We start from the raw sequence: 24,305 nt of genomic DNA on the forward strand, positions 1-24,305 counted from the left end.
TTTGCTTTGGGGACTCCTGCTGCGAGTCCTCAGAGACGTCCTGCTCCGCCCATTTTGTGCACCTGGGGCACAGGTTACTAAACGCTCCCTAAACTGTCCTGAGCAGGTGCGTGCACTAAAGGGGCCAAGTTTCTCCTAGCCTCTCCATTCCCAGAAATATGTTGGAGAGTCATCTTCAGTGTCCCCATTGCTGAGACTTTTGCTCCTCCCTAGGAAGATGGATTTAGATTCGCTGCTCCGCAGGCTGAAGGACCATCCCAGTCATCAGGAGCAGCCTGGTGTCCTGTAGGATAGGGAGGGCTGGAAGGAAGGTTCCTGGAGGGGCGGTGCTGGCCTGCTGGACTTTGGGGGGTGTATGGCCACGGGAAGGGGGCTCTGGGGCAGACCCCTCCGTTTAGCTCAGAGCCCAGAGGGGCACAAGGAGTGATGTGTCCTGAGAACCTGGGCTCTAAGCAGGGAGTCGCCCCAGAGCAGGGGCTGCGGAGACCCTGGCCCCCCCACCTTCTCCCTCCCAGAGCCTGGGGAGATGTGGGGGTGGTCAGCCTGCAGTGCCCCGTGATCCCCTGTACGACTGGGTACCCACGGTGCCCGTCTCCCTCAGACACGAGGGGCCTGGGTCCCTCTAGGAAGGGGGACCCAAGCCCTCTTCCCATCCCCTGACTGCCCTCCCAGCTCTGGGGAGGGTTGGAGCCCTCTCAGGGGTCCAGGTAGGGGAGAGGGCACCTGGGCACGCGTGGTCCCCAGAAAGTGGCCCCGGGGGGAACCCCGCCTGCAGACACCCCTCCCTGTGAAGGATGTAAAAAAAAAAAACCTTGTTCTGCCTTTTTGTCTCCCCTCCCCCTCTGCCCGTCCCATGGCCCCCCCAGACTGCCTGCGCGTCGGCTGCGCACCCAGTAAGTGGTTTCCCTCTTCTTCTGCAGAGGCCCAAGGGGACTGGGACGCTGGACACCTGGCTTCGGGGCGGGGCAGGGTGGGGGTGAGGCGGAGAACCCCGATCTCTGGCTCCCATGGGGTTGGGTGGGGGTGTGGGGAAGGGGCAGAAGCCCAGGGGGGGCTTAGTGGTACCCAGTGAGTGCGGCTGGGGACGTCCTGCTGCATCTCCAGAGGTGGCCACCAGGGGGCAGGCGAGACACACGGGAGGGAAGACGAAGGCTGGGAGGCAGGTGTGTCTGACGGGGGGCGCGTTTCTGCCAACTGGGGGTTCCTTCGGAGGTGACAGCGAGGGCTGTCAGCGGGGGTCAGATGGAGAGCGGATGTGGACGTTTCTGAGTGTGGCGGCTCGGTGCCCTGTCCCAGACAGCCTGTTTTCCTGTGCTGAGAGCAAGGCAGGAGAGCTGGGAAGGCCGTGTGTCCGGGTGTGTCTTGCCTTGCGTGTGCGCGGCTGATGTGTGTGTGTGCATGTGTGGTGGACCTGGTTTGGGTAAAGTTCCTTTAGTGTCCGCATCCTCAGCCTCGGCTAGCATGAGCTCCGGAGGTCCTAGGGATGACCAGGAGTGCTGCAAAGTCCAGCAATATTTGCAAGCTATGTGTGTTTTATATTAGGTTTGGGAGGTCGATAATGCTGGTATCAGAATACCTAAGAAACAGAACAGTTCCCTGTGGCCATGCTGGGTGGTGCGGTTGTGGAAAAGTCACCTCGGGTCCCACAGTAGATGAGGTGGCTGTGTAGGAGCTTTTACTGCCGGAGATGACTCCATGCTGCATATTTACATTGGGTCCTCCTTCGGGCTCTGTGTCTTTTTGAAAGCTTTTAGTCTGTGCCTCTATCACTGGGAATTTGGCTGCTGGCTACAACACACTGAAGGCCCTTAGGGGTCTTGGGGAAGAGTGTCTTGAGTGTGTTGAGTGAGTCTGTGTGCAGGGCCTTGGGGCACGGCTCTAGCAGGCGCCCCCAGAAGCCGTACGAAGTGGCGCTGCTGAGGTGTCTGTGTGCATGTGCTCCGACTGCAAAGGGAGGCTGCGCGCACGCGTGTCCTTGTGTGCATGGGTGTGTCAGAGCCGAATATGTGCCATAAGGTTGCATGATGGCCACGCGTGCACACGCATGTGCAGAGGTGAGGCTGCCTGTGTGCCCGGGGTGGTACCTGAAGCTATTTGTGAGCGCCTGGGCGCCACGCTCACTCCCCCCTTGGTGCCTCAGGTAAAGGCCCCGAGACACTCTTTGCGGGGCACAAGCTCAACGACAACGAGTGGCACACGGTGAGGGTGGTGCGGCGTGGCAAGAGCCTGCAGCTGTCCGTGGACAACGTGACCGTGGAGGGTAGGTGGGCTGGGGCTGGGGAAGGGGACGCATCTCCAGTGACCTGTGTTTGGCCCTGTTCCTCTTGGTGATCGCTGACTGGGAGACCATTCCTGGGACACCTTCTGGCAGGCTGCCTCTGCCATTTCTCCCTCAGGGGTGGTGTATTATGGGGGTCTGGACCCCAGGGACTATTTGGATCCCTCTTCAGGCAGCACTTGCCTGAATGCTGTGAGCCCTTTGACACAGCGAGGACTGTAGCCCCTCCTTGGTCCCAGGAACTGGGCTTGCCCACAGCACCTACCCAGGGGCATCTCTGCTGAGCTTTCTTGGTGCTGGCCCTTGCGTGGAGTTGGGGGCCTCCTGGGAACCCAAGGTCCAGCCCCTCAGGTGATCCTGCTGTCGGTGGGCCAGGGCCACCCCCCTCATCCCCGCCTCCCGTCCCGAGCAGGACAGATGGCAGGCGCCCACACGCGGCTGGAGTTCCACAACATCGAGACGGGCATCATGACGGAGCGGCGCTTCATCTCCGTGGTTCCCTCCAACTTCATTGGGCACCTGAGCGGGCTGGTGTTCAACGGCCAGCCCTACATGGACCAGTGCAAGGATGGTGACATCACCTACTGCGAGCTCAACGCGCGCTTCAGCCTGCGGGCCATCGTGGCGGACCCCGTCACCTTCAAGAGCCGCAGCAGCTACCTGGCGCTCGCCACGCTCCAAGCCTACGCCTCCATGCACCTCTTCTTCCAGTTCAAGACCACGGCCCCCGACGGGCTCCTCCTGTTCAACTCGGGCAATGGCAACGACTTCATCGTCATCGAGCTGGTCAAGGGGTGAGGTGCTGGGCATGGGACCACCGTCGAGGAGTTGGCCTCCTGCCCCCTGCTGACTGAGATACAGCTCGCCCTAGCCACCACCTGGGATGTCCAGTGTCCCCAAACCACAGGCTAAGATGCAGTTCCCCAGCCAACAGCCAAGATGGAGAAGCACCCCTTTCTTTCACTTGTGACTCCCCAGTTGCTTCCTTGCCAGGGGTTTCCTAGTTATGTCCGTACTCTGTTTGCTGACCTGGCCTGGGGTCCTCCTGGACCCTCTACAGGCAGAAGAGAGAGCCTTGTCCCTGCAGCCCCTTGCCCTGGGGCAGCTCTGACCCTCCTGCAGAGGCCCCTACTTCCCTCCACTACCAGCTCCTCTTCCAAGCTGATCATGGTTACAAGCTCTTCTTTGCACCCCCATTCCCCCCATGATGGGACCTCACACCACACACTCTTGCCGTTGGTATAAGTCCGTCTCCTATGGGGTCGGGAATGCTGCCCCCCCACCCCCATCCTTTCTTCCGGTGACACCCGGGACCCCTGCCAGCCATAACTCCTCCTTCCCCACCTCCTGCCACCACCCCCACCTTGACCCAGTGTCTCCTCCCTACCGTGGGGCAGGTACATCCACTACGTGTTCGACCTGGGGAACGGCCCGTCCTTAATGAAGGGGAACTCAGACAAGCCGGTCAATGACAACCAGTGGCACAATGTGGTGGTGTCCAGGGACCCGGGCAATGTGCACACGCTCAAGATCGACTCCCGCACGGTCACGCAGCACTCCAATGGCGCCCGGAACCTCGATCTCAAAGGTGGGGCCCGGGGCCCCCGGAGAAGACCTGGCTCCCACCCCGCCGCCCCTCCCTTCCCACAAGGTCATCCCCTTCCTGGAGGTGACGTCACTCTTGTGATTCTCCATCTCCCTCCGTCCTGGTTCCCTGTCCCACCCTCCCCTTCCCCACCGTGTCCAGCCCAATGGCTCCTGTCAGAGGTCTGCTCAGCTCTCCCGAGTCTTCCCGACTCAGTGGCACACAAAACCTGGTTGCAGGAGCTGTCCCGTGAGGTGCTTGGTGGCCTCTAGAGCAGGTGTGGGCCCTTCAGGACCTCCAAGGTCGAGAAGCCTGCCTTGGTTGGGGGGTCGAGAGAGAATGGGGAACTCAGCCTCCTGCAAGAAGCCGCCCATGAGTGGGGTGGGAGGGTGTGGTTGGTGAAGACAGGAGGGAGTAGCCGGAGCTGGGGTCCCCGGATGCTGCCCCTAATGTATATCTTTGGCATTGGCTGGGCTACCTCTGGGGACTTTGGGGACCCGACACTTCCCCTAGTGGGCTCAGGGTCCCACGTTCCCCCAGGACCTCTTCAGAAGTCACTGGAGGCCCCCACTTGGCCGCCCCCAGAATGGGTGGTTGAGAGAGCAGGGAAGAGGGGAATGAGCTGAGAGACCCGAGCATTAGAACTGGAGCGAGGCCAAGGCTTGCAGTGCCACCAGAGCCCGCTGGGGGCACCGTGAACTACCTCCTTGCACAAACTCAAAGCAGCCCTGGGTGCAAGTGGGACACAAACCGTCAGAGCTGGGAGGGTCCTTAGAGACCACAGCATTCAACCCCTATTTTGGAGAGGAAGAAACAGAGGCTCAGAGTGGCTAGCTGGCGGCCTGAGGTTGCAAAGTGAACGGGTGGCCGCGTTGGAGCTGGGATCTCGTTGCACATGGCTGTAAACTCCCCCTGCTCCCAGAAGGGGGCGGTGTGTCTCAGCTAATCCAGGGTGGTTGCAAACCCCGAGTCCTCTCGGCTGGTTACCTCGAGCCGTGGCCAGGGCAGCAGGATCGACCAGCGTCTTGGCTGAAGCCAGTAACGGAGACTGGGCTCTCTGAGTGGCCCGGCCAAGGCTTCCCAGGGGTCAGCCTCGATGTGCCCAGGCAGAGAGGCGGGGGAGCCGGTGGCCCCGGCAGGCTGGGAGAGACCTGCCGGAGTCCTGGGTATGGAAGACGGATGGAGAGAGCGGGGGTGGGGGGGATGGGGAGGGCACATCTATGAAAGGCCCTGATTACAGGCCGGAACTGGAATCAAATGTGTGGGAGAGAGCGCGGAGCAGACTCCTCCAGCTGCTCCCCACCCCCAGCCCCCACCCCGCATCTGGGCTTCTCTGGGGGGGGGAGCAGACAGATGGCAGAGTGGGGAAGGAAAAAGGAAGAGATGGCGGGGTGGTTATGCAGGTTGTAGGACACCCCGAGCCAGGGAACGCTGGGAGGATTTGACAGCTGGGTGCCCGTGTTCTGGGGAGGGGATGGGGACCCGGACACCTGGGTTTTGACCCCACTCCCCTTGCAGGAGAGTTGTACATTGGCGGTCTGAGCAAGAACATGTTCAGCAACCTGCCCAAGCTGGTGGCCTCCCGGGATGGCTTTCAGGGCTGCCTGGCCTCCGTGGACCTCAACGGGCGCCTCCCGGACCTCATCGCCGACGCCCTGCACCGCATCGGGCAGGTGGAGAGGGGCTGTGACGGTGAGCGGGGAGAGGCATTGAGTGCGGTCCTCTGGCTGCGGGAGGGTCCGCTGCAGAGGGACAGACCAGGGCAGGGCAGCCTGTGCTCCAAAGTGATGTTTTCAAGCCTCGCTGGAAGGGTGAAGGGTCCCTTGTCCTCTCTGTTGCCTTCCACTCTGGCCCCTGGTCCAAGGCCAAGGCCGGCAGCCCTGGAGCCCACTCCCTGCCCCTGGACAGCACTTGGCCCTTTCGCCCTGGCACAGGGCTCTTCTGCCTGGCCCGGAAACCTCTGCGGCTCCTGGGGAGGGAGGGGGCTTGGCTGAGCGGGGGGTGTCCCTCCCTGCTGCCTCTTACAGGCCCCAGCACCACCTGCACCGAAGAGTCCTGCGCCAACCAGGGCGTCTGCCTGCAGCAGTGGGATGGCTTCACCTGCGACTGCACCATGACTTCCTATGGCGGCCCCGTCTGCAACGACCGTGAGTGCCTGGGAGGGGCGGTGGTGCCCGGGGCAGTGCCCAGCCCTTGGCCCTGCCGGGGAGGAGGGAGGGTCTCAAGGAGCTGTGTAGCTTGCCACCCTCCTCATCCCTTCTTTGTGATGAGAGCCCAAGAGGAGCCCCTGACTGCTGGCCCCGCTCGGAGGCTTTCCCGTGGGGCCATGCAGCATCAGCTCGCTCTTCCTGAAGTTCTGGAGGTGATCATTTGATAGATGGCGATAGATGAGCAGTCCCCCTCACTAAGAGCTGGAGGGACACTGCCCCCTCCCCACCCGAGCCACCGATGGTGGCCTCTGTGGGGCTGAGCTTGTCACTCTCCCCGTGTGGCTCTGGCAATGGCCTTACCTGTTGTACTTGCAGCACACACGGGCACGTGCTGCACAGGTGGGGGCTGTTACCAGCCTGCACCCCCTTTCCTCCTGCCCTTGGAAGCATGCGGTGGAAGCCTGTTACTTCCTGCCCAGAATAGACCCACACCCCAGAGAGCAGGCTCAGGAGATTCCCCGAAGGCCAGGCCGCTGGACAGCTGGCTCTCCTGGACTCAGGCCCCGCTGCTCCCTCCTTCTCTCCTAAGAATCCCAGCTGCAGGGTGTCCCCTCGAGCCCCAAGGACACTCCCAGGAGTCATCTGCCTGCCACCTTGCATTTTGCTTGAGGCCCCTCCCCAGAGATGGTGGCCAAGCAGCAGTTCCCAGTCCCTGGTGGCTGGTGGTCAGCAGCTGGCTAGAGGTTGGCAGAGGGCGGGCAGCTGGGGCAGCAGCGGGGAAGGGCTTTGGGAGTTCGGGGGCTGGGTGAGTGCAGCCTCCTCAGGCTTTGGCTTGAATCCTCTTCCCCGGGGTAGCCCTGCTGAGAGCCGGCTGCCTGGGAAAAGATATGCACGCACGCAGGAGGAAGGGGCTCCTCCATTTTCAACACATGGAGACTGGGGCCTGGAAAGGGACACTGGATCTCCTGGAAAGGGAAATCTGGGGTAGGATCCCGGAGCCTGTGCCTTTCCCTCCCTACCACACAGCCAGCATCTTCATCATCTTGGCATGAGTCTGGAATTCCTTACAGGACAAACCTACTGCTTCCGGGGGCAGGGGTTCTAGGGTTGGGTCTTGGTTTTCCCTTCCCCTTTGGAAGAACGTCGTCCATCTCCCTCGGTGATTTCCTGGTGCTCCTGGGCATGGCCGGCCCTTGGGTACACCTCCATGCCGCCCAGGACTTTCCCTGCCTGACCTGCTGCTCTCTGTGCCTTCAAAGCCCCCCAGACGATGGCAGCTCAAGGCTCTGCCCCTCCCAGGTAACCCAGTGTGGTCCAGGAGACTGGAGATGGGTTCTTTGATACTCAGAAGTAGCAACCCCATTGAGTGTTCAGTGTTCTGCTGTTTACAAAGCCCTTTCGCATTCCTGACCCCATTTAATTTGATCCTCAGAGAAGGCAGTGGGACGAGGCCATCCTTCCTCAAACGAGGTGGAAAGTAGGGTGCAGCAAGGGGCACTAAGCTATGGGGTGTCATCGTAGAGCTCAGCTGGAACCCAGGGGCCCCCGCCTCCCAGTCCTGAGCACTCTGCTTGTCATCCCCCAGGCTGGAGGGGGCCCTGCTGCCATCGTCACTGCTTCCCTCCCTGTGGAGTGGCCTGTTGCCTTCTGGGAATGGGGCAAAGGAGGAATCGGGGTGTAGGGAGCTGTGCCACCCATCAGCGGGGAGAGAAACTGGAGCAACTTCTCTGGTTTTGGGGCCAACTGCCCTGGGAGACAGGGAGAGTTGGGGCAGGGGAGCAGGGCAAATCTTGGAAAGTGTCACTGTCCCAAAGTCTACGCGTCTGGTGGCACACGACTGGTGGCAAAGCTGTGGAGCTAAAGACAAGGTGGGTGCAACCTGAGAGCCCGCGTGGGACTCACCGCGCTGCTTGGGGGAACACTGACCCCCGGGGCATCTCTCATGTCTCTGACCTCGGAGGGAGGGAGCTCTGCTGGGGTTTTTCAAACCGCGGACCCCTCTTCTCTGGGGCCTGCGCCTCCTTCTGACTCTCCAGGCTTGTCTGGTTTTTCCGGCAGCCTCTCCACTGCTCGTTTTCTTGGGGCCCCATGTTGCAGGAGGTCCTGCAGAAACCCAGCAGGAGAGCCCTGTTCCGTTGGCTCTGCCCTGAGTAGAAGGCCCTGGGAGGCCCTGGGGGCACCAAGGGGTCCTGGGCTTGAGGACAGGAAGGAGGGTGGGGATGGCCAGTGCACATTGTCCCGGACCCCTTCCTCAGGGGGTTGGAGTTGGGGTGTGGACCTGTCTGGGGCAGGGCTTGGGGAGAGGCTGGGATGAGGGGCCCTCAGTTTCCCCATCCGTGACCCGGGGACTTCCTCTCTGGGAAGGCAGGGGAGAGATCAGAGTGAGAGGACACATCTCCGCCAGGGAGAGAGGGAACTGGAGGGAGGGGAGGGAGAGGGAGGAAATGAAAAAGGGAATATCAAAGGAGAGAGCGGGGGAAGATGAAAGGAGGAAGGAACACTTCCTGCACTTCCTGACCCACAGCTGAAACCCCAGCCCGGAGGGCTTTGGACAGAGGTGGCCCTTGCGGGCCTGGTGCTGCAGCCTGTCCCCCGCAGAGCCCCTCCAGCCTCTCCCAGGCAGCTGACTCCTCACCCTCTCTGCCTCCTGGCTGTTTCCAGTCTTTCCTCTTGCTCCGCTCCCAGCTACAGCCTCAGTTGGTCTCTTGACACCCTCTGGCTCTCCCTCTCCTTCTTTTTACCCCCTAGGTCTCCCCCCTCCCCCTGCCCCGCAACCCCCCCTTCCAGCCCTCTCCAGTTCCCACTCACTGATATTGATTGGCCTCCAGGCGGTTTCCCTTCCTCTCCTCTCGCCACCGGCTCCTCCCTCCCTCCCTCTGGGACCATACATTTTCTGCCTGCTCAGAGCTGTCAGTCTATATTCCCGAGCCAGGGGTACAAGAATGGGACAGAGAGGGCAGGAGGACACGGCTTCAGGGGGCCCAGCCCTGTGCCCCAGCTGGCGGTCTCTCTTCCCTCGTGGGGCCACACAACACCCCGAAGCCTCCTCTTGCTTTGTGGGTGCCTCCGAGGACCCCTTCCTCCATTTCTGAAGGGTTGAGGGCCAAGTGGAGTCGGGGCGGGTGGCCGCGAGGCAGAGGAGCTGTTCCGGGTCCTGACAGCATCAGGGAACTGGGGGCAGAAGGCGTGGGGCCCGGGGTGATGGTTTTTGCTCCAAAATGGAATTCACAATCAATAAGCAGGAACCTGCCCTTTCCGCCCTCCCATCTGTGGGCCTGTCTCCCTCCTCTTTCTCACTTCATCTCCCTTTTCCTCTTGCCCTTTCTTTATTCTCCTTTTCTTCTCGCTCTGTTAAACTATTCCTTTGGTCCCTTCCAGGTCCCCTGTCTCCACCCCACTCCCTCCTTTCCTCCTTTGCCACTGCCTGTCCACCCTCCCCCATCCTAGCAGGTCGAAGTCAGTACTGAGATGGCCCCTGGGGTCCAGAGGAGATCTGAAGGGAAGGCAGCCTCCCTGCACTTACCTCTTGGGCCATGACCAGTGATTCCTAGAGGCCCCCAAAAGTCAGAGGGGGAGCAGGGTCCTGAAGGTGCCCTGAAGGGGGAGTGGTTTTCTCAGCTGGACATCAGTGGCCCAGCACGGAAAGGAAGGAGCTTCTCCTAAGCAGAATACCGTGTGGACAGGTGTCCTCACAACCCCCGGGGAGGGAGGGGTTGAAGATGATTTGCGGGGGGGGGAGTGGAGAGGAAGGGCTGGAGGAGTTCAGGAGGGGCTTGTGCAGGACAGGGGAGCACCCTTTTTGGGGAGGTGGCGAGACTAGGTGACTCTGTGTGGGGCTCTGGGTGCTTGTTTGTATGCAGGCGGACGGCGCTGTCGTGGAGGGTGCACAGCCCAGCGTCTGTGTTCCGCGTGTTGTCGGCCATTCGTGGCCTGTGACCAAGCATGTGTGCGCGCATGCATTCCTCTGTGAGCATGTGCACAGGCTCTGGCTGGGTACGATTTCGTGTGCCCGGGTCCAGGAGCACATGTGTGCAGACGTGTCGGCGGAACCCATGTGTGCGTGCGCGCGCCCTGGTGCCTCTATGGCACGTGGGTGTCTCGGTCCCCAAGCCCGTCCACCTCCCAGCGTGCACGTGTGTTCCGAGGGGTGCGTGCTGAGGTGGTGGTGACCACACTCTGCGCGCTGGACCAGCGAGCATTATTGGGGTTCGTCCAGGTGGTGGTGGGGTGGGGTGTGGGGAGAAGAGGAGGAGAGCGGCCTCTCTCGCGGCCTCAGTCCTGTTCAGTTATTCAGCAGGGCCCCTTCTCCGGAGGGGGCGGGAGGAGGGCGCGCGCCCGGGCGCGGGGGACGGGCGCGGCGCGAGCGGAGGAGAGGCGAGCGCCGAGCCGGCTAGCCAGGAGCCGCGCGCCGAGCTGCCCAGCGCCGCCCGCAGATCGGGAGCCGCTCGGGTCCCTCCGCCCTGCCCCCTCCTCCCGCGCTCCCCCGCCCCTCGGCTCTCCCCTCCCCTCCCTCCCTCCGCCGCCCGCCCTCCCTCTCCCTGCCAGCCTTCTCAGCCTCTGCAGCAACACTCCGCTGCCTCCATCTCTCCGCCGGAATCTCGCAGGCTCGCGCCTTTCCTCTGCTCAGCCCCGCTCCCCTCCTCTCCTCTCCCCTCCTCTCCTCTCCCTCCGATCCCCCCTCACCCGGATTTGCGTCCCTTCCCCCCTTTTCCCCACCCCCCTCCCTGGCCGCTCCCTCCTCTCCCCCGGCCTCGGTCGGGCAGCAGCGGCGCGGCCGGCCCCGGTCTCCGTCGCTCTCCCGCTTTCCTGGGAGCCGGGCCTCGGTCCTTCCTCTCTCCTCGAGCCCCCTCCCGCTCCCCGGCCTGGTTTTTCCGCAGGATTCCCCCGCTCTCCCCTCCCTCCCCTCCCTCTCCCCCCCCCCCGGCACCATGCCCCCTCCCCCGGGCGCTTCCCCGGGTTTCTGACGGCCCTCTGCGCCGCCCCGACCCCGCCGGGATGCGGGGGGACCCCTAGCTCCTCGCGATGGACCCCGGCATCCCGGACCTCGGCGCTGCCGCTCGGCGGACCCCGTATTCCCTGGCGGGATCCAGTTGATTTCGTTGGCTCCGGACCGAGGCTCAGGCTCTGGTTTTTCCTTCTCCTGTTCACCCCTACCCCCCTCCCGGGGCTCGGAGCCGGAGGGGGGCTTCGCGGGGCTGCGCAGCCCCCCGTCCCCGCCCCCGGCCATGGGGCTGTGAGGCGGCCGCCCCCGGGCCGAAATGCCCCCCGGGGGGAGCGGGCCGGGGGGGTGCCCGCGCCGCCCCCCCGCCCTGGCCGGGCCCCTGCCGCCGCCGCCGCCGCCACCTCTGCTGCCGCTCCTGCTGCCGCTGCTGCTGCTGCTGCTGCTGGGGACGGCCGAGGGGGCGCGGGTCTCCTCCAGCCTCAGCACCACCCACCACGTCCACCACTTCCACAGCAAGCACGGCACCGTGCCCATCGCCATCAACCGCATGCCCTTCCTCACCCGCGGCGGGCACGGTAAGTGGCGCCGCCGACGCCGGCCAGCGACGGGCCCCCGGGGCCTCCGGTGTGCGCGGCCCTGCCCCCGCGGGCCGCACCCCGGCAGGTGCGCGCCGCGGCCCCTCCGCTTCGCGGCCCGCGCCCCCTCACCTCCCGTCTCGGGCTCCCTTCATCCCAGCCCCACCCTCTCCTCTCCCTCCACCACTCCCCTCCCCGCCAGCCCCCCTCCCCCATCTCTGTCTCCACCGCTTCCATTCCCGGCCTCACCTTCACCTCCTTAGCCTCCCCGCTGGCTTCTCACCTCCTTATTTCTGCACTCCCCTCCCCTCCCCACCTCTGTCCTTTCATCCTCTCTGTCAACGTCCCCTTCCCCATTTCCCTGCCCTTTTCATTTCTCCACCTGTCTCACCTCCATCTCTGCCTCACCCTCACCTTCCTGTGGCTGGCCCATTGGCTCTGCGCCCTTTTATCTCCTTGTCTCTGATCCTTCCACGACCTCCCTCTCAGCTCTGTCCCATCCATCAGCTCTGCCTCTGACATGTCCCATCTCTTCATCTTTCACCTCGTCATGTCTTTTTACTTCGCCTCTGTCCCTCTGGCAACCTTCCTTTCTTTTCCCCATTACTGCCCTTTCATCTCCTTCCAGTCACCTCACTCTACTCTCCCATCCTTGCTCCCTTCAGCTCCTGCCCCCCACCGTGCACCTCCACCCTGACCTACCTCCACCTCTGATCGCCATCGCCCCTCACTTCTAAGTTATGCTCCCTCATTACATCCCCATCACAGGTCAGGCCTCTGTCACTTTCCACTCACTGTCACCTCTTATCTCAGTTCCTCCTCACCTTCCACCTACTTCACCTCCCCTTTCCATTTCAGACCCCACCACTTCTCATTTCTGCCCTTCATCACCCCCACCCCAGGCCCCTCACCACTTCCTATCTTCAAGCCTCCAGGTTCTCCCTGTCACCTCCCCTCTCTGTCCTCCATTCTTTCTGTGCCCCCATCACCTCCCATACTGTTACTCTATAACTTCCAATATCCGTCCCACCCATTACTCCCATATCTGTCCCTTTTCACATTTCATTTCATTCCTTGTCAACCCCATTATTTCCCATGTCAGTCCCCCCTTCACATCCCATTTCAGAGCAGCTGTCACCTCCCATCCCAGAGACCTGTCACTTTCACTCATCACTTTCCTGTACTCCTCAACAGCCCCATCTGTGTACCTCCATTGTCTCCCATTTCTGTGTCCCCATCCCATCCCATCTTTGTCACCTCCCATCTCTGTGTTCTCCCTCCTCAACTTTTCCCTCTCAGTACCACATCACCTCCCATCTTGGTACTCTAACATCTCCATGCTCCTGCCATCTCTCATCACCGTACTTTCATCAGTTCTCACTCTGCCCTCTGGTTACCTCCATTTCTGTACTCACCCTCACCACTTCCCATGTCTGTCCAACCACCACCTCTCATTTTTCTACTCCATTTTTCTTCCTTCATCATCTTCCATCCCTGTATCATCACTTCCATCTTTGCCCCTCATTGCCTCCCATTTGTGCCTTCATCTTTGCCTTCCCATCATTGTTCTACACCTATCCATTCTTGCTTCCCAATTCTTGTGCCCTCATATCACTTCCAGTCTCTAATCTTCTTCCCTTTTCTCCGATTTCATCTTTACCTCCTTTTGCATGCCTCTACTGGCTCTTCGTCCGGTTCCCAGGAGCAGCCCCTTCAAACCCTCTTCCTCATCCCTTCCGTCTCTCTTCCCACATGTGATCTCTGCCCCAGCTGGGGTGCTCTCCATGTAGCGCTCTCCAGGTTCTTTCTTTTTGACTCCCCCCCAGCCTTGTTCCTGAACTTAATGCCCTTTTCCTCCCCATGAACTTTCTGTCCTTCTTTACCTTCTTCACTATCCCCTTCTGGCTCTCCTGAGGCCCAGTATTGCTCCTACAGGGGCCCAATAGGACATGGTGTTTCTGGGCCATGAGGAGAGGCATGAAGGGGTGAGATAGGAAAGTGGGGACAGGCATGGCCAGAAGCAGAGGAGAGGAGGTGAAAGAGGGAAGAGGAAGGGAAAGAAGAGAGGAGCTGGCCAGGGAGGACACACGGATGGGAAGGAGAGAGGGCCTGGGAACCAGAGGGCCAGAGGAAGTTTCCGTGAAGGAGCTGGAGTCAAGGATGCAAAGAGCCGAGGGCGAGGGAAAGGAGATGGAGGAGACAGCACTGGGTGGGGGCGCAACCCACGGGACGTTGGCGTTGGGACTGCCTCAGAAATGGCCACCCCCTTGTTGTGTGGAGGAGAAAAACAGCCCAGGAGACAGCGATTGCCCAGTGGCACAAGGCGGGAGAGGAGGAGTTGAAAGGTGCCGCGGGACAGGGCAGAAGGTGGGAGGTGGGGTGGGGAGCACGTGAAGGGTGGGGCGGGTCGAGGAAGGAAGAGGGTCAAAGGAAAGATGGAAGAGTATGGAGGAGGCCCCCTGCCATGGCTGAGCCCCACCTCCACGCTCCTGAGCCAGGGGAGGAGGTGAAAGAACAAGCTTCTCTTGGGGTCCTCCACTTGGTTGGAGGACCAGGCCAACTTGGGAGACCTCACTGGGCCAGGCTTCCTCTCTGCGCAGTGTCTCCCTCACATCTCCCAGGGTGAGGGGGCCTCTCCTGGTGCACCTGCTTCTCCATTTCCCTTCCCTTGAGTTCTTGCTGTGTTTCTCCTTCTTCCTCCCTACCCTGTCTCTTTACTCTTTTCCCCCCATTTCCCCACTCCATCCTCCGATCCCCCCTGTTACATAATGTCCCTACCAACCTGCCAGACACTGGTCTTGACACTCCTGCACCTGACATTGGCCTGGGGCTGGGAGGACCAGCACACCTGGGCCCTAAAAATGGACTGAGGGGGTGACACCTTCCTGGTCCTTTATCCCATTCCCCGTGTCAGAGTCCTTGCGGAGCCTTCCGGCCCCCCACCTTCATTTCTAATACCCTGGGAAGCCAGGAACTGTGGGGAGGGGGTCGTTCCCGGCCCAGTTCTGAGTCAGTAGCTTCCAGGGGTTCTGGATTCATCACTGCAGTGTTGAAAGGCGACTGGCATTTATTTCGATTCCAGATGTGGGTGTGCTAACCTGGATTTTTGACTGGCTGGTTTATGGCTCAGAATGCTCGGGGTTGAGAATCGAGGGGATGTTGTTCTGGGCTTGTGGATGGAGAGAGAGTTGCACTTGGGCTCTGGACTGGACCAGACTGGAGGCCCCCTCTGGGCTCTGAGGGTCCACATACAAAGGGCTGGTGTGCGCTGTGGGCTCCCGGAACCTAGGTTTTGCTGGATTTTGCAGGACGTTTTATCTACTTCTGATTCTAGAGTAACCAGAAGGATTTTATCATGACTTCTGCAAGGAGAGATGCAAAGAGAGGGTCTGCACATGTGCTTTTAACCACAGGCCATCCCTGCATGGGTGCTGTTTTTCCGTGGGATGATTATGTTGTAGGGCCTGGGTCTGGTGACCATATTAATGGTTGGATTTTTTTCTGGAATGCAGGTGTGTCTGTGTGTGTGTGTGTGTGTGTGTTTGTGTGTGTGTGTGTGTGTGTGTGTGGACTGGCTGGAAGATTCTTGATCATTTAAGGTGTTTTACTGGATCAGTGAATTTCTGGGTCTAGGAGGCATTGAGGAGACCTTGGTCCTTGGGGTGATGGGTGCCTGGGACTGCACTCTCTGAAATGTTATGCCCCGTTTATCTCCTGAAACGTTTTCCTAGGGTGGTCAAAAACAATTGGTTTAGGCCACTCTTGGGCAGCCTTCACTTGTTCTGGAACCTGTTCTGGAGCCTTTCAGAGTTTCTAGATATGGTGCGGGGCCCTGGGCTCCCTGTCTTTTGGAGAGTCAGCGCAGGCCCTCCCGGGCTGGCGAAGTCTGGTGGTCGCGGTCGCCCGGGCGAGAGGCGCCTCCGGGGCGGGGCAGGGCCTGGCGGAAGCTCCGCCCCCTCCGCCCCTGCGGCCTCCCCTGGCCGAGCCCTCTGCGCCCCCGGGCGGGAGCGGTGATGCTGGGGAGAGAGATGTCTCCCCAGGGTAATGATTGCCGCCCCAGTCCAATAAACCATTCATCCTTCACCTCTTCTGCCCAAGAAGTGTCTCTCCAGCCCGATCCCCCCACAGTGTAATAAACGCCCTTAGGCTTTAACAGGCCCGCCCCGGCGTAATAAACTGGCTGCGATGTGATGTGCGAACAGCTGGGTAATAAATCCCAGGGGAGGCCGGGCCGAGGAGGCCCGGGGTTGCGGGGTGGGGTGGCCGCCGGCCGTGGGTGCCGCACACCGGGGGGGTGGAGCGGGGGAGTGGGGGCGGGGGTGAGGGTCGTGCATCTGTCCCGCGGTGCCAGCGGCTGTCCTTGCAGGAGCCGCCCGGAGCTCCTGCGCCTGCCTGCGGGTCGGCCTTTGTGTGCAAGCCGCCATGCTTTTGGACTGCTTTGCGCCTCCATGCTGCGGCTCTGCTTCTTCACTCGGGCTCTTTGTGTGCAGCCGGGTGCGTCGTCTCCCGTGTGGGTGGGGGTCTGGGCGTGCGTCACCGTCACCGTCACCGGACGAGGGCAGCCGGCTTGGGATGTGTCTCCCGGTCCTTTCTGGGCGGGGACAGGGCTCCCTCCAGGAGGCTGTGCCTTCTGGGCTTCTGGCGTGGGAAAGTGAGAAAGGGCCTTCTTTCCCGTCGGACCTGGGAGGTCTGGGGAAGGCTCCAGGGGAGGGGGTTTCCTTCTGAGAGCAGGTAAAACCGCTTCTGTGACTGGGGTCTCTGGAGCCAGGGGGTGACGAGGCAGTCAGGGGAGGCACGAGAAGGGGTGTGTTTGGAGGAAGGCCAGCAACTCAGCTCCCCTGGCCCTCCCCACCCCCCAAATTTGGACGTGCAGCTTGTGAGTGGAGGGGGAAGGGAGGACCCTGGGTATTATGGTAACCATGGAAACAGCCGGTTTTCCAGAGTGCTGCAGTGTTGGGAGTGAAGAGACTGTTAACCGGGAGGCTGCCCGGCTCCTGCCTCCAGCCTGTCCTTCGCAGGCAGGTGACCTGGCAGGGAGGGGGCGGGGCTCTCCCGGTTCCCCCTGCCCCCAGCCACTGAGCTCCGGGGTCCCCAGGGAAAGAGGTCCCCTGGGCCCAGAGCGGGCAGGGTCCAGTTCCCTCCGTCTGCCGGGGGATGCTTTCCCAGCCACAGGCTGTTGGGAGATCTCAGTTCTTAGACGTTGAGGTGTTTTTTTCCTGCCTGCCCCCCTTCCTGGGGGACTCCTCTTTCACTCTCTGCCCCTGCCTGGGTTGTGGAGGGGACTGATGGTGAGTCCTTCTGGGGACCAGCAAGTGGACTCATGCCCTCCCCCGCCCACCCCTGGGATCCAGGCACCGCCTTCCCGTTTCTCCAACGCCTCACTGGGTCCCGCAGATGTTGCCCCCTCCAAGGCACTCCGGAGGACCCCTCTCCTTGAGGTCTAGGGGACTCCCTGGGACAGCCCCCTCCCTTAGTCCTGATTGTTTGAACCACCTGGGGGCTCCTGAGTCCTTGAGGCAAGAGACCCCAAAGTGCTTGAAGGGACCCACCCTGGTGAACACCTCTGCTCCTGCACCCCTCCCCCCAGCTCCCTGCTCCCCACCCAGGGCTCCTGACCCGCTCCAGGGCTCTTGCACCCGCCAGGCCTTCCCCACCACTCCGGGCTCCGGGCCGTTGCCTCCCGGGCCCCACCTGCCCGCCGTCTCTCTCTGGATAAGCCCCTCCTCGAACCCCTCTCCCCTCTAGAAGTGCTGGGAGAGGAGTCATTAGTGGCTAATTATTTAATTAAACATTTTATGAATCTCATCTGCTCCATTTATGTTCTAAAGGATGCCAGATAGTTGTCTTCCTTCCCTTCTCCAAAGGCCCCAGAGTCCCAGTTCTCTAGGCCTCCCAGACAAGGCTCCCTTCCCGGAAAGTGGGTGACCGGCCCCCCCACCCCCACCCCCACCCGGAGTCTGCCCCTACCTCCTCCACCCCCAGGGAGCACAGTCAGCCGCAGGAGGGAACATGGCGACTAATGGGGTTTATTTTGGGGCTGAGATCGTTAGGGACCTCACACCCACCCCCGGCAGCAGCCGGATGGCGAGAAGGAGAGGCAGAGGGGGAGAGAGGGTGGGGTGGGGGAGGGGGGAGAGGGAGCCTCCGTCTGGGGCTCCCACTCTCCTGCTTTCTCTCACCTACACCCTTCTCTGTCCCTATCTGTCCATCTGTCTCTCTGCCTCCTTCCTCCTCTGGCTGTCAATCTCTCTCGACCCCACCCCCATGTCTGTCTGTCCCTTCCTGGGCGGGGCTCCAGGACCCTTGCTTTCGGACCAGCCTCCTAGTCTGGTGCAGCAAGCCCCCTGGTTGGGACTGGAAGCAGGGAAGCCTGGACAAATCAGGACCAGGAGGATTTCCAGGGGCTTTGGAGGGGCTGGGGGGGGTTGATGGCAGGGCCGGTGTATAGATGCTGGAGGGGCGCCAGCCTGTGGGCTATGAGTCAGAGCTGAACACAGTCACTGCTCATCTTCCCGCCATCGCCCCAGGGCTCCTTTTTCCCTTGGTTCCTGCACACGCCTTAAATCTGTCACCTCTGCCAGCCCTGGGAGAAGCCGAGTTGGTCAGGACTGGGCCCCCTGGGCCCTTCCCGTCTTCTCACTTCCTTGCAGCCTCTGGGCGCTCTCTCTGTCACTCTATTACCTCTGTTTTGCTGTAATTAAAGCTAGAATTCTTGATGAGGCAGCTACATCTGTCTGTGCGCATGCAGGCTCTCACCCGGGCACCCGCCTGCCAACTGCTCCCGAGGGTTGCAGGCCTGGTGGCTGCTCTGGGGTGGGGGGGGGGAGGTCACACCCTAAACCTGGCATCCCAGCGCCCCCGGCCACAGCCGTGAGGACCTGTGGGTCTGACCCTCCTGACGCCTCCTCTCTCTCTTTCCTTCTCTCGGCAGCTGGGACCACCTACATCTTTGGGAAGGGGGGAGCGCTCATCACCTACACGTGGCCCCCCAACGACAGGCCCAGCACGAGGATGGACCGCCTGGCCGTGGGCTTCAGCACGCACCAGCGGAGCGCCGTGCTGGTGCGGGTGGACAGCGCCTCCGGCCTCGGGGACTACCTGCAGCTGCACATTGTAAGGACCGGGGTGCCGGCCCCCCACCCTGGACCCCGCCCCGGGCCCCAGTCTGCCCAGTCCCCTGCCAGCCAGGGGGCCATCGCCTCAAATCCTTCCCTCAGGCAGAGCTCTCAGCTCCCACTCCTCACTAGTTCTGCTTCTGGGAGCTGCCCCCTCTGTTACGGAGAGTTCCGGAACCACCACGTCTGCCCTGGTCGTCCTCAGCTGCCCACTCCCTGAGACCATCGTGTCTTCTGGCCTTCCTGCGAGGTAGTCTAGTCGAGAGCTCCTTGGGCCACCCCAGCCGTTCTCATGCAGCGGTCAGAAATGTCCCCACATTGGTGCCTGCCCCTGGGCCACTGCCCATTCACACTGGGACCTCCTGGGGCCACCCACTGTGTCCTGAGCATCAACCCTGCCCCGGAGCAGCCCACCTTGCTTCTCAGCCTTGCCTTCATGCCTTGCCCGTGCCCTGCCTTGATGGTTCCCCATGACCTCTGACCCCCACAGCTGTGCCTTCCTGACAGCTCCCTGCCCACTGACCTCTGGGCCTGGCCCCAGTGCCCACTCTGATCTCTGAGTCCACGCCGACCCCCGGTCCCACCTGGCTCTGCCTCTGTCCTGTCTCTGCCCGCCTCCTCACCACAGGCCTGGCCCTGGCCCTGATCAGGCCTGCTCCCCCCTTGACCCCTCTTCCTTCCCAGAGGCTCCCTCTGGGCCTACCGCCAGACCCTCTGCTCCCAACTCTAGTCTCCAGGTGGCCCCTTTTCTTCCCTGGTCTTTCCCCCATTTTTCGTCCTGCCCCACCCGCTTCCTCATGACCTCTGGCCTTGCTCAGTGTCACCTTGGGTCTCGGCCTCTCCCATGCTGCCTGAACCCCCATGTCTCTGACCTCAAACTCCCCTTCCACACGTCCAGCCCCACCCAGCTGCCTCCTTCCTGTGTGAGCAGGCTGGCCAGACTGTGTGCTGGGAAGACCCTGCTGGGGGCCCCTGGGGCACTAGGAAGGGCCAAGCTAGAAGGGGAGGGAGGAAGCCCAGGGAAGGCTGGTGGCGCCAGGCTCCGGCCCTTCCTGTCTCGTCTCCTGGGATGGGAACGTGGCTGCCGGCCCCTCTTCATGCAGCAGCTTCTTCACGTCCCATGTTGGCACCCCTGCCCCCCACATGGATGGCGGGGAGAGGTGTGAGGTGTCCTGCAGGCACAGCGGAGCTGGAGTGGAAATGGCAGCTGGGTGCCAGAGGCTGGGCAGGGAAGCTTGCAAGAGGGGGGCGCAGGAGAAGGCCTGGACCCTCCGTGCCTGTGTGTGAGCGGGACAGACAGGGTCTGAACTGTGAGTGACGGCCTGTGTGTGACACAACGTGTGGCTGTGGCCAGTGTCTGGAACCCCGTGTACGGCCTGCGGGACTAGCGGTGCTGTCAACGTGGGTCTCCTGGTGTCTGAAAGTCTATTTGCATTTCCACGCGGAGTGGAGTCTGCTGTGTGCCAGTCACCTTACTCTGGGTGGCAGGGGCTCTGACTGTTGCAGGGTGTCCTCTCTCCACTATTAGGGGAGGCCGTGCATGGCTTGGAGAGATGGCCTGGGTCCACACCCCAACCCTGCCACTGCCCTGGCCTGCCCTTGGGCAAGCTACCTGCTCCCTCTGCACTCGTTTCCTCGCCTGTGTGGTGGCAGAGTAGGAGCACAGACTTGACAGGGGTGCTGGGACCATCCAGTGAGAGCCGGTGTTTCAGGCACTGGGGACGCTGCCAGCCTGAGAGAGGCACCCGTTCGGCATTCGCTGACTTCGGGATCGGCTGTGATGAGCCGCCCAGCCAGTATCCGTGTGTGTCATATGTCCGCCGCTTTCACAGCTACTGCGTCTCCATGCCTGTTGGTCTAGGGGTCAGGTCCCCCGGTGCTGAGAAGGGGTAGCAGGCTCTGGGTGCAGGGTATGGAGCCACGAACCTTGTGCCTGGGTGCAGTGGAGGGCAGGGAGAGGCGGAGGCCTGGCCCTTGGGTGGGATGAGCCTGGCCAGGGTGGGGGGCTGTGGAGGAAGTGGGGGAGCCACGAGAGGGGCCAGCTCAGAAAGGAGACCTGGGCCCCAGATGGGCTGAAGCCCCGTGGGGGCAGCCCCTGCGCCCCCACCTCCCCTGGTGACACATCAGCTCCGCCACTGCGTCATTAGCAGCTCTCAGAAAGTGGGGAGGCGGCAGCAAAATAAGAGAAAAGCAATTTGACGTTTCTAATAAAGCGTCGCTCCACTTTGCCAAATTAATTTTGACTCCCATAATTATTTGCTGTAGGAGCGGCCGCGTTCTCCCCACCACCGCCTAATGAGGTAATTGGGGAATTAGGAATTAATGACTTTAGCAGAAGTGACAACTGACTTCACGTCTTCAGGAGCAGCTCTGGGGAGCTGCCTTCTCCCCCGGAGTGCACGGCACTGCTGCCTCCTAGGAAACTCAGGTGTCCTGCCCCCCAGCTCCCCAGGCCACCCGGCCCTCTGCCGGCCCCTTTCTTAGACTGAGTCGACTCCTGGCCCTCCATCACTGCTGGCTGCCCAAGAGGCTGATGCTATTTCCGGGGGATATTATTACTAATGATAGCAAGGTGCGGGAGGGACTGTCTCCCACGTGCAGGCAGCAGACAGCAGCCCCTCTCCCTGGGGATGTGCTCAGTCTATGCCTGGCGGATGGGTGGGGCTTGCCAATACTCTTTGCTAGGCAAGCCCAGCCTCAGTTTCCCGTCTTTACTGCATCTGGGAAGGAGAGATGCTGCATGCATGCTAGAGCCTGCTTTCCCAGTTTATAGGAGGGGGACCCAGAGGAGGGCAAGAGATGGGGGTGGGTCTCCACGTGAGCCAAAGTTGTGCACCCTGTCCCCCAACTCTCTCTCCAAAACCCCACTCCTCTGCAGAAGCCAGATCTGTGAGGGAAGCCAGCCTCCATTCCCGGTGCTATAAGCCTCTCAGCTCTGTTGGCTGCAGGAGGTGGCACCTGAGTGGGTCCTCCTGCCCTGGCCAGGCTGGGGCCGCCGTTCAGGAAGACCCCAGGGTGTAGTTTGTTTCCTTGATGGGCTGGGTGAGCCTGTGTGAACACCTGTCCTGTGTGTGCATATGTGTGTGGGGGGGGGGTTATGGGGAGGAGGGAGTGTTGCTAGGAATGGAAAGGGCAAGGGGAATAGAAGGGGACTCAGGTTCAGGGCCCAGTGGTTGTTTGCTGGCTTCTTTAGGTCCCCGTGGTGGGTGGAAAAGGGGAGGCTGGTCTCCATGGCCTCTTGGATTACCCTCCCTACCCTGTGCCCCCCAGTGTTTCCCAAGTTCTGAGAGTCAGTGTTGCCCAGTCTCATGGGCAGGGGTGAAGAGAGCACTGGTTTTGGAGTCAGGCCAGCCAGGGTTCAAATCTGGATTTCTCATTTTATGAGTTGTGAGATTTAAAAATGTTCCTTAACCTCTCTGAGCCTCACTTTCCCCTCAATAAAACGGGGATGCTATGGGCTTCCTCAGAGGGTGGCTGTGGGGGCGGAATGAGATCATGCGTGTGCAGCACCCACCCTGGCCCCATCAGAGGTTCAGTGATGCTCTCCCTCTCACTCCAGCACCACCCAGGGAAGTCTTCATGGGCTGGATTCGGGGTGGCCTCTGCTTACACAGAAGGATCCTACTACACGCAGGGTTTCCTCTCCTCCTCTGGGCCCCAGGCCCTATCTGTCTTCTGCCTGTCCCTCGTCAGCCGCATCCCATATCCTTGATCCTCCATTCTCACCTTTCCTTAGTAAATCCAACATAGTTTGCCCCTGGTATCTTCTCATGCCTGTCACCCCCAAACACACACAGCCCAGAGCTCTGCCCCCATCCTGCAGAGGGGCCACCCCCACACTCAGAGCCTGACCTACTTCTGGCCCGACAGGCTGCTAGGAGAGGCATGCTGATGCTGTGGTGCAGGAGCTCCAGGGGCCTGCTCACTGCTGAGCACGCAGGGGAGCAGAGGGGGAGGCTGAACATGCAGGGAAGTGGAGTGGAGGCTGAGCGTGCAGGGAGGGCAGGGGAGGCTGAGTGTGCAGGGAAGTGGAGTGGAGGCTGAGCTTGCAGGGGAGTGGAGGCTGAGCATGCAGAGAGGGGAATGGAGGCTGAGCTTGCAGGGGAGGGGAGACTGAGCATGCAGAGAGGGGAGTGGAGGCTGAGCTTGCAAGGAGGGGAGTGGAGGCTGAGCTTGCAGGGAGGTACCAGGCTGCCTTTTCTGTTGGTCGTGCCTTAGGGAGGCCCCCGCCATCCTGTGCTCCTCCCCGGCGGGTCCCCAGCTGGATCCTGTTTCTGTCTGGGGCCTGACTCAGTGCTCCTTGCCCAGAGAAGGTGCTGTGTAAATTATGTGTGAATATTCTGGGCGAACCAAAAGGCAAGAGGCAGGTGTGGTGCGTGGAAAGGGCTCCGGATCCAGGCTCTGCACCCCCTACCGTGGCTTCCCCTGATTGTACAGAGGTCGGGGCGGGGGCGACGGTAAGCCCTGCCCTGCCTACCTCTTTGAGCGGTTAGAGATTGCAATTAAGGGAAAGGGGCGTGGCAAAGCGCCAGGAGCTGGGCGGGTGGTGGTCCCTGGTGGAGTTCTGGGAAGGAGTGACCGGTCGCCTGCAGGTGAGCGGCAGCTCCCTCCTGGTCGCTGACCTCCACCTCCCTGTCCCCAGGACCAGGGCACCGTGGGGGTGATCTTTAACGTGGGCACGGACGACATTACCATCGACGAGCCCAACGCCATCGTGAGCGACGGCAAGTACCACGTGGTGCGCTTCACTCGAAGCGGCGGCAACGCCACTCTGCAGGTGGACAGCTGGCCGGTCAACGAGCGGTACCCGGCAGGTAGGCGCCGCGGGCCTGCAGAGGATGCTTGGCGGGCGGGGCGGGGCGGGCCGGGCCGCTGGCGGCGTCTGATAGGAGCACTGCTCCGGCCGAGGCGGGGCTAAGGGGAGAGCTTCCGGCGTAGGGCTGGGCGGGGCTAAGGGGAAAGCGTGTGGGGGCGGGGCCAGGCCAGGGCGGGGCTGAAGAGAAAGGTCGGAGCTTGCAGGGGCGGGGCCAGACCGTGGCGGGTGGGATCTGTCAGCCTGGATGGGGGTAGGGAGGAGAGCTGAGAAGGACCAGCATATAGTTTGGGGATGGGAGGGAGAAGAGAAGAGGAGGGAAGAGAGAGGTAGGAAGGGTCTGACGCGATTGAGGAAGGGGTAATGGCTGAAATTCGGAGGCAGCTGCAGAACTGCAGAGGAAAGATCCGGAATAACACAGTAGCTGTCTTGGCCGAGAGGCTGTGCTGTTCTCAAGGACAGATCAAAGGACCAAGGTCTTTAAAAAGAGCAAGTCAAAGGCCCATGTTAGGAGACTGCAATAAAGGCAGAGGTAGCCAAGGAGACCCAGGGAAAAGGGATTCAGTGTCTCAGGGAATAAGGGACATGGTGAAAGGGAGAGAGAGGCAAATGACATCAGAAAGAAAACTAGGGTCAAATGCATTCAACGGACCTTCACCAACCCCCTCCTAGGCATGAGGTCCTGTGCTGGGGCAGAGGTGGGCAGGACCCGGCCCCCACTTGCAGGGGCTCACAGCCAGGTGGGGAGCTGCAGCCTTGCAGACACACAGACCTGCTTTAGCAATGTGACGGCTGTGGTGGGCACGGGCAAACCAGGGTCTGTGGAGCCCAGAGGAGGAACGGGAAT

At 61.6% G+C, this 24,305-nt stretch overlaps 1 protein-coding gene across 24 annotated transcripts in view; it reads left to right on the forward strand.

Moving 5' to 3' along the window:
• Nucleotides 1-24,305, forward strand: part of NRXN2 (neurexin 2) — a 109,268-nt gene that overhangs the window by 62,287 nt on the left and 22,676 nt on the right. For 7 of the 24 annotated variants that reach the window (XM_037838114.1, XM_037838122.1, XM_037838117.1 and 4 more), the window contains 8 exons: nucleotides 867-893; nucleotides 2,132-2,260; nucleotides 2,691-3,072; nucleotides 3,676-3,866; nucleotides 5,382-5,555; nucleotides 5,891-6,010; nucleotides 18,462-18,643; nucleotides 23,288-23,459. In XM_037838114.1, coding sequence (XP_037694042.1) covers nucleotides 867-893; nucleotides 2,132-2,260; nucleotides 2,691-3,072; nucleotides 3,676-3,866; nucleotides 5,382-5,555; nucleotides 5,891-6,010; nucleotides 18,462-18,643; nucleotides 23,288-23,459 — 1,377 coding nt within the window. Of the gene's footprint in view, nucleotides 1-866; nucleotides 894-2,131; nucleotides 2,261-2,690; nucleotides 3,073-3,675; nucleotides 3,867-5,381; nucleotides 5,556-5,890; nucleotides 6,011-10,575; nucleotides 11,531-18,461; nucleotides 18,644-23,287; nucleotides 23,460-24,305 lie in introns of those variants that run through there. The other 17 variants (XM_037838123.1, XM_037838115.1, XM_037838120.1 and 14 more) reach the window with 6 other exon arrangements.

Source organism: Choloepus didactylus, chromosome 6 (assembly GCF_015220235.1).
Source record: "Choloepus didactylus isolate mChoDid1 chromosome 6, mChoDid1.pri, whole genome shotgun sequence".
Classification (NCBI taxonomy): domain Eukaryota; kingdom Metazoa; phylum Chordata; class Mammalia; order Pilosa; family Megalonychidae; genus Choloepus; species Choloepus didactylus.